General features: G+C 42.5%; 1 protein-coding gene across 1 annotated transcript in view; it reads right to left on the bottom strand.

Annotated features, from left to right (window-relative positions):
* LOC127165710 (astrotactin-2-like) overlaps nt 1–16,097 on the bottom strand; it is a 565,932-nt gene that overhangs the window by 18,426 nt on the left and 531,409 nt on the right. The window contains 1 exon segment of the mRNA XM_051110581.1: nt 731–872. Coding sequence (XP_050966538.1) covers nt 731–872 — 142 coding nt within the window.

Raw genomic sequence — 16,097 nt, forward strand, 5'->3', positions numbered from 1 at the left:
TGAATGGGTGCCGTCAGAACGAGAGTTCGAACAGCTGATAAAAACATCACAATAATCCACAAGTAATTCACACCACTCCAGTCCATCAGTCAATGTCTTGTGAAGCCAGAAGTTGCATATTTGTAAAATCCATCAAGACGTTTTTGTTTGTTTGTTTGTTTGTTTGTTTTACTTTAAACTATATAATTTATACAAGGTTTTAAAGTTTTAAAAAACATCTTGATGGATTTTTTTTCTTACAAACACACAGCTTTTCACTTCACAAGATGTTAATTGATGGACTGAAGTAGTATGGATTACTTGTATGATGTGATGTTTTTATCAGCTGTTTAGACTCTCATTCTAACGGCACCCATTCACTGCAGAGGATCCATTTGTGAGCAAGTGATAGAATAATGCTACATTTCTCCAAATCTGTTACCATGGAGAAACAAACTTAGTTACAGTAAATCGTGGACGGCCTAAGGTTTTTAAGTTTAAGCATTTTGTTATCCGTTTAAGCTGGTATAGCAATGATAATTTTAATATTCCCAAAAGCAACTGAGATTTTCATGTAGAAACATATAACAAACCAATTATTAAAGGGTGTTACTTTGCTGTATGTTATTCCTTTCAGCCAGCATCATAATCACAATATAAAAGGTTCTAGAAGATCTAACTGAAATGAACAGCAGATAATCAAGGGTTTGTTAAATCTTTGTTGAACATCTATGTTTGCTGTGGCTCTTACTTATAAAGGCTGTCGGGCTCCAGGCACTTGAAAATGAGTGAGTAGATCATACTGTGTGGATGTTCTCCACTTCTGCGTCCTGCTACCACACATGAGGAGCCCAGACCAGAGAAAAGATCATCCATGAGGCTCAGAACCTCTCCTGAGAAACAAAGAAATGGAGAGAAGAACATTCATATTAATAAAGGACTAGTTCATCAAAAATGACAATTCAGCACTCTCAGAGAAAAATAAATAAATAACATAAAAAATAAAATAATAATATAACTAAATGTATTTATTAAAACAAAACAACAACAATATCAATATTAAGTTAATATTAATTACAATTTTAATTAATGATATATATATTTTTTTTGCTAAATGGGTGATATATAGTCAATAATTTCAGATCACATCATTAAAACATAACTTTCACATAATTACATATTGCACACCCCTGTTAAACAAAGACAAAAAAGCATAATAATAGTAGTCCTAATGTATGTTACATTCCAGTCTTCTAAGCAATTTATTTATTTTTTTTTTACACAAATTTGAACATTTTGAAAATTTTTACGTGAAAGCTATTGTCACCATTCAGTTTGGTTTTATAAAATGAGTATGAATATTCTGCCCAACGTTTGCATACGTGCTCCACTGAGTAAATTATTATTATTATTTTTTAAATATTTATTTCCTGCAAATAGCAGCTCAACGAACAAGAAAAGTCAACTTTTGGGGAAATGATACACAGTCATTTGCTAAAACCAGTTCCCAGCATGACCTAAGAGGCAAAGCGGACAAGAAAAAAGCAAGCAGCAAAAACAACATTTGACACCTCCAATTTTAGCAACTCTGGAGCTAGACGAACATGCGTCGTAGGCTCACATCAATTTTTAACACGTTCCAAAATACATATCAAAACGGCAGAACGTGTCTGGGTTGTGCGTCCCAAGGGAACAGTAAAAAATGGGCAACAGAGGGGAGGTCTAGAAAGGGGGGATTGAACGAACGAATGATTTAGCCACTTTCCCAGAAAGCACACTGTATATAAGGGAAGCTTCCCGCTCGCATTCCAACACCTCAAGAGTGCCCAAGCCAAGTTGTCTCAAAGCCCTTTGCTTTCACTTTGTGGCCCCCATGTCTAAAGAAATTCTGTATATTTTGAATCTTGACATTGATGAAACGGAAAACAATGGAATGGTAACTCCACACATGACCGCAAAAGGTCCGTGTTGAATAATTCCAATGATGGAATGCCCTTAAATGCATGCATAGTTTCCTCTCTTCCAAGAGGCCCATGTTCTGCATGACACAATGTTTCTCTTATGCCTCCCTTGAAGCTGACCGTCAAAACAAAGCATAGTAAATATTCCGGTGTGAAATATGCTATAAGGTTGTATGAGGCCGTGATAACAGAAAACATAGACTGCTGCAAACAAACATTTTAATAATCGATTAATCTGACGATTATTTATTTGATTAATCGGATTAAAAGTCATATTTTTCTACATTTTATTCAAAAAAAGTGCCAATACACATTTTGCCAAGTGTCCTTCAAAAACTATGCAAACTGAAGGCTACGAGAGCAAATACAGAATAGGGTATGGCATACAATATGTGCACAAATATATAAACATGACATTTTAAACAAAAACAACCCAAGCTCATTTAAAAACTATCTGTGGCAACATTTCTGCAAAATGATATTACTTTATGTCGTTTGTTGTACATACAGTATAACGGCAGTTCACAGTAAAATGTCTGCTAAGTCACACTACACGGTTAAAGCAACCATGCCATTTATCTTGCTTCTACAAGTCTTTGAGCTCTTCAGTAGTGACTTGTGTTTTACTGGACTCGTACCCGAGCACTTTATGTTGCAAGTACCGGGTGAGCTAGCGAGCGGTTTTATGTTATCAGAAAAGCCATATGTAACAGAGCAGGTTATGAGCTGCAAATATCACAATGTATTAGTTTACAAATCATGCACTATGGTAAAAGTGTTTTTATCGTACAATTACACAAAGAACCACATGAAAATACGTCTTTGTTAATCAATAACCTGCCCTATAATCATTATTTGTGAGAAATGGAATAAACGTTGCATTGAATTGTATGTTTAGGTAAAAAAAAATATATATATAGTTTATCGGAAGCTAAAATTACAAAAAAAATGATAATGAAGAAAAACAAAGGAACCAACACACTGAACATAATTACGTCATTACAATAGTCCCTTTCCTGTTACAGCTCTCATTAAAACAATACAAACATTTGTGTTACATGTTTTAAAAAAAATAATTACTTGAAAGAACATAAACATTAACTGAAATAAATTAAAGTATTAAAAAAATGTATATATTTCAGCAAATTGTCAAAGCTAAATTTCTCGTTTTTATTTTTAAGTTAAAGTGCTAAAATAACTAAAACTTAAAATTGTATCGACCTGAAGAAGAAGAAGAAGAGGAAAAAAAAAGAAAAATAACAAAAAGACCAAAGTAATTGCTAAATGACTAAAAAAAAAAAGCTGAAAATATTAACCAGAACTATAAAAGTATGTCAAGGATAGTAAAATAACACTGATAAGCACTACAAATATACCCTAGAAAAATAAATATACTAAAATGTATTTACAATACAATTATTTCATGCTCAAGTATACTTACAAATACATTTACATATTATGTACTTAATAAAAATACCCTGCAGTTGTACTTTTAGTATACTAAACTGGTACATTTAAAGTCTGCTTATTTGGAACAACTAATTTTGCACTTAATGCACTTTAATTGTGCGGAATTAGTGCTGCAGTCCAACTAAAGATATACTGATGTATATCTGATTGTGCTTAAGTGGAACTATTGCAGGTATACTTTAGGCACACTTTAAATATTTTGCATTTAAAGATTTATATTAGTTAAAGATCATACAATCCTCATCAGTAGTGACATTAAAACATATTTTAGACTTAATATTAAGAAATGTGCATCGTGTACAAGTAGTACTCCAAATAAAGTTTTAACTTATTTTTATATTTTTATATCAGTAAGTCGATATGTCAGTAAATATGTTAATAGACTTGAACTATAATTAGTATAAAATAAATGCATTTTAAATCTATTTCATTTTTTTTTTTTACTAGGGTAGACATATTTATTTAATTAGTTTGTTAGTATTATCAGAACAGGTCTTATAAACCTTCTTAAATCACTGCTTAAAAATAAGTGCATTTTACCATGTTTATACATGCAGTCTGATTCCATGATTAAAATGAACAGCTTTAAAACTGCAAATTTAAATGCTTGCACAAATGAAAACTTATTTGTGATCGCTCATTTAACGATTCGTTTAATTTATATATTTTTTTTTTGTTTGATAAAAACGAATCATATGATACAGAATCCTACGGTACAGAATCACACGATATCTACTACAGTACATTCCGTTACAACTGCATTTGGGATTATTCTACGAATTTACAAATTTAGCAGAACCACACTGGACATGTACACTTATATTTGGTCAGAAACACCACCACCAACAACAAGAACAACAATAACACAAAAGCATGGCCTTTGTTCAAGAGCAGCTAGTTCTGTCTTCAGGCTCTTGAACTGTGTAAACATGAGCTGTTATGATTTTACCGTATGTGTGGCCCTGGCCTGAATTATATGGGGTGAATTTATGGAACATATCTGCAGTTATGTTCCGTTTGCTTGAACCCAGCGCGCACCCAGAAGAGGCCACCTGTTTTGCGTTAAACGTTAATTGTACCAAAGCACCGTACAGCGATGCCATGCACACACGGAAGCGTCTCCCCCGCAGCACGACCACAATTAGCTAAGTGACACTTTTAGAACGGTCTTGCTCTAAAATTCGCAAAAAACTACCGAAAAACAAGCCAGCCAGGTTTTCTCGGATCGTCCGGGAACCGTGTGAGACCTGTTCACTTTGTTTCCTTGCACTATTAGCAGCGACAAGGGGTCAAGAAGTGCTTAAGATTGACTATCTGTATTACACCGCCTGGCTCTCGGTCCATTTTCCTCACATTGACACAAAAATGCGTGGAATGCACGAGCGGAGCCAGATTTCGCAGGCACCCTGACAGCTTCAAGCCGAGAGAATGTGCAAAAGCGAAGGGAAATAAGAGGCTTTGATAGGTATGGCAGAAGGCCGGGGGAAGAAAACTCTGTTTGATGTTTGATGTTTCTGCATAGAGGTTTGGCTCAAAACGCCATCTTTGTATGTTTTGATAATCAGAATAAATCAATAGTCCGGTCCGTGACTGGGAAGGAGGAAAGCGGCCACCCGTGGGGCTGTTTCAGGGGTTTGCTAGTAATTATCACATACTCCAGCAATCCTAAAGGGGAAAAACAGTAAAAAGAAGTCAACAAGCCCCAGAAAGGAAATCTACGTGCACGTCCAAAATGATCACCCACATCTGCTTTGCTGCTTAAGACCTGGACGAATTAGAGCCGAGACGTGCGTGCCATATCTGACACGACTTACATTTACACAGTGGAGCGATTACCGTCCAGACTGAGAATCTGCAGTCTGCGCTTGGAGATCTGACATCGTGTTTGACAGCGTCGGAATCTCAATGTAAAGCTCAGGTCTACTGTGCACGTGTTCGGCATATAAAACTCCCTGCCGCCGCTCTTCCGCTCACTGCACACAGCGAACGCGGATCCCGTGGGCTCGTGTGTGTGGACATCAAAGTTGCATGAGTTGCATTGTTTCCGGAAGTTTGTATGTTTGTACGGAACCGTGTTGGCGCTTTTAGGTGGGCTGGTAAAAAAAAAATACCTTTAGGAGTACAACAACTTGTCACTGGGGCTGTACCTTCTGTAACTTCTGTACCCCTAAATGGTTCATAATAGTGCCGTGAGAGTACATTTTACTACTGGAAGGGTACAAAATGCTACTCTAAGGTGCTAATATGCATCCTTTTGGGCAAAGAAGGCAAAAATGTGTCACTTTGAGGGTACTGCCGCAGTGATATGGTGGCATCTGCACATTTAAAATACTTGCACTACTTGATGCTTTCCTGAGTTCATACATGGCAATGCATGTTACTCACTCCTAGTTGGCTTTGTGAAATGGCCAACAGTACATGGTCTTAAAGCTAGTTTTAAATTTGGATGCACTGTGCCTTATTATGCAACTCTTGGTTGGGTTGAGCAAGGTTCAATCAATTTAGCATTTTCTTATGACCTCCCGATTGTGCAAAACATCTGTTCCATAAAACAACAGCAATTTTCTGTAAAACACTGCTTTGACATATTTTTTTTTGTGACCCCTGAGACTGTCAACCCATTAAAATGTTACTGCTCTGTGTTTGAAATTAATGTGACTGCTACTCTAAACTTAACTAACACTGTTAACAAAAACAAATGTGAGATAGAAACTCATGGCATTTTTTCTTGCTTTTACTGAACTTGGAGCTTCTTTGTTGGGGAAATTTGTGTTTCACTGGACTCGTATCTGATCAAGTGCAATGCTGTACCGGGTGCGCTACCGAGCAAGTTTACTACATCAGAAAAGCCATACAGATGCAACTGGTTATGTGATGCAAATATCGAAATTAATATTAGCTTACAAATCATGCACTATTTTAAAAGGTCGTAACATAGTATTGTGCAAGAATCTGTACAAAGAGTTTTACAAAAAAATGCAGGGAGAGTCACATATTTATAGTGAGCCTGAGCTGAAAATGACTATTATTTAATGAGCTAAGTAAAATATTGGCCAACATACTGTACATGAGAATGTCTTTGCTGGTGAAGAATGGTTTAGATTGTAAGGGTTGAATTGCTTATTTATTAATGATTTTATTTATTTATTTATTTTATGGTAACCTTCTAGCAGAGACTCATTCGCCCTTGTGATGGGAACTTGTACATGTCTTCATGTATTCCACCAGTTTTCATCCCTGAGCACTGAATGTGAGCATCTTTCTCTCTGCATTCATAGCCATACCAATACCCCAGCTGTGCTAAAGTACAGCCTGGCAGGACAGACATTACCTCAGCTAACCCCTATTGGTTAACACTCTCTCCTTGCCAGGGGTTCTGCAGGCAGGAACACCATGTCCATGCTAGCCGTCTGCTTTCATTCATTAAGAGCAGAGGAGGCACAGCTTTATCACTGGGCTGCGAGAACTGCAAGTACAGTACACATTACTACATGTTATATCTGAAGTGTCTGCATGATTCAGTTTTATATTTAAAGTAAATCAGTGATTTGTCAGCAATAGCTGGTTGGACTGTGTTGGCAAAAACCCAAGGAAAAAGTTTTATTTTAGAGATAAACTAGTGAGGTTATCATAGCTGTCAAGCATGTCTGGGTTAATGCACAAGTTCTTTGTTGATTCCAAATCAAGAATGCAAAACAGACACAAAAAAATTGAATTTGACAGTATGCTACATGAATTAACACAATCACAAAGATGTATATGGACTACTGAATATATTTGTTTTTACACAAACTTTATCACGAAGTTTGGTCTATTTCGAGCCAGGTTTATCTGTAGGAAAGCCAAATTCCTATACTGACTCCCATACTTGGAAAAACAAAACAAAACAAAACAAAACAAAAAAACAGCTTTTTGTCTCACAATTCTGACTGCATTTCACACAATTCGCTAACGTCTCACAATTACAACTTAAGACAATTTTTTAATCAAAATTGCAAGTTTATAATGCACAATTCTGACTGTATTGCTCAGAATTTTGCTTGTTTTAAAAAATCAGAATTCTGAATTTATATCTCACAATTTTCAGTTAACATCGCACACTTCACTTCAAGTTCACACTTTTTTTTTTCCTCCCTCAGAGTTTATACTTTGCAATACAAAGTTTTTTCTTCGGTGTTACTATTTATAGGTATGTGTTTGAGTAAAATGAACATTTTTGTTTTATTCTATGAACTATGACAACATACTGACAACATTTCCCAAATTCCAAATAAACATATTGCCATTTAAAGCATTTATTTGCACAAAAAGACAACTGGTCAAAAAATCAAATAAAATCAAATCAAATCAAATAAAAAAATAAATACATTTGGTGGAATAACCCTGAATTTCAATCACAGCTTTCATGCATCTTTGCATGCTCTTCACCAGTCCTTCACAATGCTGTTGGGTGACTTTACACCACTCCTGGTCGGAAAATTCAAGCGGCTTGCTAGGTTTGTTTGATAGCTTGGGACCATCCATCTTCCTCTTGATCACATGCCAGAGGTTTTCAGTGGGATTCAGGTCTTGAGATCGGGCTGGCCATGACAGGGTCTTGATCTGGAGCTCCTCCATCCACACCTTGACTGACCTGACTGTGTGGCATGGCTCATTGTCTAACCAATTCTCAGAGTTGGGGAACATTGTCAGAGCAGAAGGAAGCAAGTGTTATTCCAAGACAACCTTGTAGATGGCTTGATTCATGTCCCCTTTACAAAGGTGAATGTGCCCGATTCCAGCCTTGGTGAAGCACCCCCAGATCATCACCACCAAATTTCACACTGGGTGTAAGAAACTGTGTCACTGTCTTACTAGGTCTAACCATTTGACAATGAACTCATTAGACAAAGTCCAATCCTTATAGTCTTTTGCAAACCTCAGCCTGGCTCTTATTTGCTTCTCACTGATGAAGGACTTTTTTCTTCTAGCTTTGCCTTGCCCTTAGGAGGCTGTTTTGAACGGTCCATGCACTTCACCCTAGTGGCCATTTGCCATTCTTTTTGTACGTCACTTGATGTTATCCTACGGCTGTTGAGTGAAAACCAACTGGAAAAAGTTGGTGGTCATCCCGTTCAGTGGAGAGTAATTTTTGCCCTCTGCCGGTCTGTAATTTTGTTGTCCCCAATGTCTGCAGCTTGACCTGGTTCTTATGAACCACTGTCTTTGAAATTTTACGGATGAAAGCAACCTGTATCCCTCTGTATCCCTCTACCAGTAAACTGAACCCTTCTTTTCGTCACTCGAAACTTTTGTTTCAACTCTTTTGGCATGGAGAAATGATTCCAATTGGTTTCAAATTATTCTGAGGTACTACTAATACTGTTTTGCCATACTGCCATCCAGCTGGTCCTATTGCATAAGAATAGAGATAACCACAGCAGTGGTTTCTATATATTTCCTCATTAAATAGGATTTGGTTGAGGTGATGACTTAATCAGTACTTCATGAAGCAGAATGAGGTGTGTCTGTGATGGAATTCAATAGACTTTTATCTAGGGATGCACCGAAACGTATCGGCCGAAATGCTTGCGCGTTTTGTCAGTAAAGCCGGTTCTGTAATCAGCGGTAAATGCCATCAGGTGCGTGATTTCACGTTGAGCCGTATATACTACACACAGCCGTTGTTCACTGACGAGCTGCGCAAATTCACACTGATAATGAACATGGATTTGCGCAGCTCGTCAGTGAACAACGGCTGTGTGTAGTATATACGGCTCAACGTGAAATCACGCACCTGATGGCATTTACCGCTGATTACAGAACCGGCTTTACTGACAAAACGCGCAAGCATTTCGGCCGATACGTTTCGGTGCATCCCTACTTTTATCTGTCTGTCTGTCTGTTTTTTTAATGCCAAAAGAGTGTTTGCGCTGGTGCAAGCAGTTAAAGCAGTCATGAACGGAGAAACCAAAATTTTGACACAAAAGAGATCACTGTACTATAAGAACTCAAAACTTTCTTGTTAGTCTAAAAACAGCTCATATTGAAGCCAGTTTTCCAAAAATGACTTGTTGTGAAATGTGCCACTCTATGACATAACAGTGCGCTTAAACACTGCCTCTGCAGAGGTAGAGCAACACTCGCTTCTACATTGCTGCCTGTTTAGCCCCGCCCACCAATTCACACATGTAGTCTGCATAATGAGAGAGACAAATGCAGGTCTACACAGAAATCAAGCAATAAATATGGCTCCAAAGACAAGAAGTCTTTGCAATGCCTTCTATTCCCTAATCCTGACATTGGGAAAGAGTGGATAAACTTTATTTTTAATGAAGTTCCAGACCAAGCCACTAAGACCTTGGTCCTTTGTTCGCTTCATTTTACTGCGGATTTGTTTACAAACAAGGCTCAATTTGACGGGATTCTCAGAAAGATTGAAACTAAAAGACAATCCTGTGCCAGCTATATTGAATCCGACAGTAATGTCGCAGCACACACGTGTGAGTAACTGTTTTTTATTACGTGCTCACTACAGATCGTTTGATATGTACTGAGAATTTATGTGTTTTTAACCTAAATCACAGCAGCGACAATCTATGTGGGATGTAGGCAGTCAAAAATACACAACTGTTGGCCAATCATAGCAGTGGGCGTTTACTTCCAAGTCTAAAATCCGCCACGCCTATTCAAACAGAGCGTTCTGATGATTGATAACATTATGGGCCCTATCATGCACCTGGTGCAACGCGGCGCCAGGTGTGACTCGAGTGTTTATTGCTAGTTTCAGCCTGACACAGTTATTATTTTCATGTCCTACACCACGTTGTTTAAATAGCAAATGCATTTGCGCCCATTTCTGCGCCCGTGGGCGTGCTGGTCTGAAAATGAGGTGTGTTCAGGTGGACTGTTGGAGCGTTGCTATTTTGAGGCAACTGAAATAGACTGCAAACCTGGTGCGAACCAACTGAAACCTGGTCTAAAGTCAACGGTGCAATATTTGTTTTGTTATTTAAAGAGAGCGTTAGTAATGTGCGCCTATAGGCAGGTGTACAATGCAGATACACTTCGCTTATTACACACACAGGGACGCGCAGCAGCTCACAAACATGCCAAATATTAAAAATGAAAGAATTACAATGTAAAAGATTATTATTGTGTACATAAATATAAAAATGCCTACATGCCATAACGAATAGTCAATCGCTTTCTTATGCAAGCTGTTTTTTTTTTGGTTTCGCTTTCAAAAACGATCACGTTCAGCAAGGAGGGGAGAGGATAGAAAGGGGGTGTACAGTAACTCATTTGAGGGGGCTCGGCCCGTGAATGCCCCCCCTTGGTGCCGGCCCTGCTCTCTGGAGTAGCGTTCAGCAAATGTCCCTGTGTAAATAATAGGGCTGCAACAACGAATCGATTAAATCGATAAAAATCGATTACTAAAAGAGTTGGCAACGAATTTCATAATCGATTCGTTGTGTCACGAATCGATTATGAAATTTGGTTATTAAAAAAAAAAAAAAAACTTTAGTTGAGCGCGGAGCGGAGTGAACACACTCGGTCTCTCTCGCGCACTGATGCTAGCAGAGTTCGGCGCCTCATAGACAGCGCGTAGCAAAAATAAAAAAAAAACGAGCGGAGGTAGAGGAAAGAAAGGTAGAGAGGCGCCTTTTTTAATTGTTTTCTATAGGCAGTGAGCGTTATGCGCGCTGTTTATGCGCCGCGGGCGCCTCGCGTTTTAACCGCCTGCTGCGCCTCGCATTTTTGCCGGAGCGCTCTGAGCACCTTCTGTTGTGGTGACGAAAGTTTTACAGACGCTTAAAAAGTCCGGAGACCGCAGTGATGGAGAGGAGAAACGTTTGGTGTCTATCGCGGGTTACCCGGAGCTGTATGTTTTAAGTTTTTTGCTGATATGACAGTTTACTTAACAGCTAAAAACCAAAGATTTTAGATCGCTCGCGCTATAATCCTTTGATTAGACTGACAGTTACTTTGCACTTTGCATTGCAAGACTAAAGACATGTTTTTATTCACTTGCCTTTTTTTGGACCATTCATTTTTTAGTCTGTTGTCATGTATAGCTACACTGCAAAAAAAGCTTTTCTTACTTAGTAATTTTGTCTCGTTTCCAGTCCAAATATCTAAAAAATCTTAAATCAAGATTACTTGACAAGAAAATGGCATGAGAAAATTAAGTGATGCTTAAAACTTCTGTTTGAGATTATATCTCATTAAGATTATTTTTCTTACCCCATTGGCAGATAATTTTGCTTGTTTTAAGCAAACAATCACTTAATTTTGAGGTGTTTTTTCAGAAAACAAGACATAATTTCTTATGCTATTTCATGTGTCTAGTAAATGTATCTTGATTTAAGATTTTTTTAGATATTTGGACTGAAAACAGGACAAAACTACTAAGTTAGAAAAGCATTTTTTGCAGTGTATATTCTGTGCTTTGTCCCATATAGGTTATTATTGACAAATATATTTGTATGTGTTGTACTTTTTAATTTAATTTTAAAGTTCTTTTATAGCACTTGGTCATCTTTAGCTGTGTTTAAATGTGGTGTAAATATGAACCCTGCGCTTACTACAATGATGGTAATAAGTAATTGTGTTAGTCCATTTTTATTTTATTTTATTATTATTATAACAGCTCAAGGAGCAACATGTTTGTGCACTTTCTAAAGATTTTAGTTCTGTTTTTCAATAAAGGGTTGGAAATGAATGTTTTTCTTGTTTTTTGTTTTTTATCCGATTCATCGATTAATCGATTATTAAAATAATCATTAGTTGCAGCCCTAGTAAATAACGAATCCACCATGGCGCTGTCACGAATCTGGTCGGTGTCCCGCTGTCCGCTCGCCACCAGATGTCACTCTCACCCCATCATTACACGCTGACTCTTGTACCACTCCCCGGACTACATCTCCCGCCATGCATCACGCTGATTGCGTCTATTCATGTGACCAATCAGCAGCTCTATAAAAACCCCGGACTTTCCCCATGCAAACCACGGAGTATTGTGAGTCGTTATTGTGTTCTTTTGTTTAGCGTTTCCTAGTTCCCGTGTTCCTAGTTCCCAGTGTTTATTCCCCTCGCCTGGCTCCCCGTTCTCGACTGTACTGCCGCCTGCCTTTTCGGACTATCGCTCTTGTTTTTTGGTTTATTCTCCTAGCCCAGCCCCTTACGGATTACGTTTGCCACGGATCGACTCTCGCCTGTTTCACGGACTTCTATTGTGCATCGCCTACTTTAAACCTGTCTGCTATTGTTGTTTGACCCTGCCTGTACGACCATGTCTTTGTCTCGTCCCAATAAAAGCTCGCAAGTGGATCCGCTCGCCTCTCGCCTCTCTCTCCCCGTAACAGAATACTCCGTCTCCACAGGATCCAGCAGCTTTCACCCCGGACATTCATCTGATATGGACACGGACATAATTCTTTGCAGGATTAAACAGAAATCACACACACTGGATCAATACACCCGTGAGTTTCTCTCTATATCAAACCATTCCACTCTCCCGGACTGTATAAAAATTGAGATTTTTTGCGACGGCGTGAACCAGCCCCTCCGCACACAATTGAGACGCGAGGGTCCGCGTTCGTCGCTCGAGGCGTTTTTGAACTTTGCACTGTTGTGTGTGGGTTCGCCGTGCACCGTGGGGGTCGCGCAGAGGGAACGCGACAACGCGGCAATGGCGACCGCGCGTCTCGCTCGTAAATTGGCGGTCATGCCGGAGCACGATCCCACGAACACGTTTGCCGCCTGGATCGCTCGTGAGATGGCGGCCGTGCAGGAGCGCGCTCAAGCTATGGCGGCGACAGCGGGGCCCGTTCACAAGATGGCGGCAGCGCGCGCGCGCGCTCACAAGATGGCGGCGACGGCGGAGCCCGGTCACAAGATGGCGGCGGAAACAGAGCTCCGTCACGTCACAGCTGCCATACCTGAGCTATATGGAGTTACAGCTGCATTTCCTGAGTCAAGTCGAGTTTCCAAGTCAAGTCAAGGTACAGCTGTATTTCCTGAGTCAAGTCAAGTTTCCAAGTCAAGTCAAGTTGCAGCTGTGTTTCCTGAGTCAAGTCAAGTTTCCAAGTCAAGTCAAATTGCAGTTGTGTTTCCTGTGTCAAGTCAAGTCAGAGCTATCACCCCTATCTCAAGTCAAGTTACCGCCATCTTTCCTGAGCCAAGCACTGACAAGATGGCTGCCACGCCAGAGCCACCGCACAAGATGGCTGCCACGCCAGAGCCACCGCACAAGATGGCTGCCACGCCAGAGCCACCGCACAAGATGGCCGCCGTCTCCAAGCCACTCCACAAGATGGCCGCCATTCCTGAACCTGTGGTCAGCACCCGGACGCCACCTGTGGTCATGATGGCCCACGTGCTGGACACACCTCTAGTGACGGTATGGGCAGCTAAAATGGCGCTCCTTCATGCCGCGGCGGCTACCCCGGAGTCAAGTCAAGACACAGAGTCAAGCCAGGTCACAGCTGTGCCCCACGAGTCAAGCCAGGTCACAGCTGTGCCCCACGAGTCAAGCCAGGTCACAGCTGTGCCCCACCAAGCCAGGTCACAGCTGTGCCCCACGAGTCAAGCCAGGTCACAGCTGTGCCCCACGAGTCAAGCCAGGTCACAGCTGTGCCCCACGAGTCAAGCCAGGTCACAGCTGTGCCCCACGAGTCAAGCCAGGTCACAGCTGTGCCCCACGAGTCAAGCCAGGTCACAGCTGTGCCCCACGAGTCAAGCCAGGTCACAGCTGTGCCCCACGAGTCAAGCCAGGTCACAGCTGTTCCCCACGAGTCAAGCCAGGTCACAGCTGTTCCCCACGAGTCAAGCCAAGTCACAGTCGTTCTCCACGAGTCAAGTCACGCTACAGCTGTCGTTCCTGAGTCAAGCCATGTTGTTCCTGAGTCAAGTCACGTTACCGCTGTTGTTCCAGAGCCAAGTCAAGCTTCGGCCGCTGCTCCGGAGTCAAGTCAGGCTACAGCTGAAGCTCCCAAGTCCAGTCAAGCTCCCAAGTCCAGTCAAGCTCCCAAGTCCAGTCAAGCTCCCAAGTCCAGCAACGTCGAGCCAACGCCCGCTAACGTCACGTCTGTCAAGCCAGCGCCCGCTAACACCACGTCTGTCAAGCCACAGCCTGCTCAGGACATCTCCGTCAGGTCACAGTCTGTTCACGTCATGTCTTCTGCTCCTGAGTCTGCACCCATCATGGCCGCCCTTCCTGAGGCGGTCGTTCCTGAGTCAAGCAACGTCACAGCCGTGGTTCCTGAGTCAAGTAAAGTCATTGATCTTCACAAGCCAGTTCAAGTCACCGCTGGTCTTCACGTGTCAGATCAAGTCACTGCTGATCTCCATGAGCCAAGTCAAGTCACCGTTGATCTCCATGAGCCAAATCAGGTCACTACTGATCTTCACGAATCAGGTCAAGTCACAGCCGATCTCCATGAACCAGGTCAAGCCACAACTGATCTTCACGAGCCAGGTCAAGTTATTGCTGACGGCCCAGAGTCTAGCCACGTCCCCTGCCTGACGGCCCAGAGTCTAGCCACGTCCCGCCTGACGGCCACGTCGTCCGCCTGACGGCCCAGAGTCAAGCCCAGAGACCGCCCAGAGTCAAGTCACATTATGTCGGCCAGTGTGATGACGATCACCATTCTCAGTATGTGGGCCGCACATTACACTCCAGAGGTCACATCTGTTCTCAAATCTGCTCCAAAGCTTCCGTCTGATCTCAAATCTGCTCCAGAGCTCCCCTCACTTGGAGAAGCCATGCCAATGCCTCCTGAGGTGTCAGCCTTGGCTGTAGATCCTCCCACGGAGGCGGCATCCCTCTACAACCTCTCTGCTTCTCCCCTTATTCTGTCTGCCTCCTCTGTCTCTGCTGTTCCTAGGTCCCAGGCCATAATGCGGTTTCCTGCTCCAGAGCTCCCGCTTGGTCTCAAGTCTGCTCCAGAGGTTCCGTCTGGTCTCAAGTCTGCTCCAGAGGTCCCGTCCGGTCTCAAGTCTGCTCCAGAGGTCCCGGAGGTCCCGTCTGGTCTCAAGTCTGCTCCGGAGGTCCCGTCTGGTCTCAAGTCTGCTCCGGAGGCCTTCCCTGTTGGAGAAGCTGCGCCAATGCCTCCTGAGGTGTCAGCTTCGGCTGTGGATCCTCCTAGGGAGGCGGCGTTATCCTGTGGTCTCTCTGCTTCTCCCCTTATTCTCTCTGCCTCCTCTATCCCTGCTCTCCCCAGGTCCCAGTCCATGACACAGGTTCCTTCTCAGCCCTGGAGGGCCCTGGCGCCTCCTGTTCCGCCCTGGAGGGCTCCTGCGCCTCCTGCTCCGCCTCCGCCCTGGAGGGCTCCTGCGCCTCCTCCTCCGCCTTCGGCTCCGCCCTGGAGGGCTCCTGCTCCGCCTCCGCCCTCGCCCTGGAAGGCTCCTGCTCCCCCTCCGCCCTGGAGGGCTCCTGCGCCTCCTCCTCTGCCTCCGGCTCCGCCCTGGAGGGCTCCTGCACCTCCTCCTCCGCCTTCGGCTCCGCCCTGGAGGGCTCCTGCGCCTCCTGATCCGCCTCCGCCCTGGAGGGCTCCTGCTCCGCCTCCGCCTCCGCCCTGGAGGGCTCCTCCTCCGCCTCCGCCCTGGAGGGCTCCTGCTCCGCCTCCGGCTCCGCCCTGGAGGGTACCTGCTCTGTCGGTCCTGCCTCAATCACTGGGCCCCCCACATGGACCTGGCCCTCCA

Source organism: Labeo rohita, chromosome 5, assembly GCF_022985175.1.
Source record: "Labeo rohita strain BAU-BD-2019 chromosome 5, IGBB_LRoh.1.0, whole genome shotgun sequence".
NCBI classification, from domain to species: domain Eukaryota; kingdom Metazoa; phylum Chordata; class Actinopteri; order Cypriniformes; family Cyprinidae; genus Labeo; species Labeo rohita.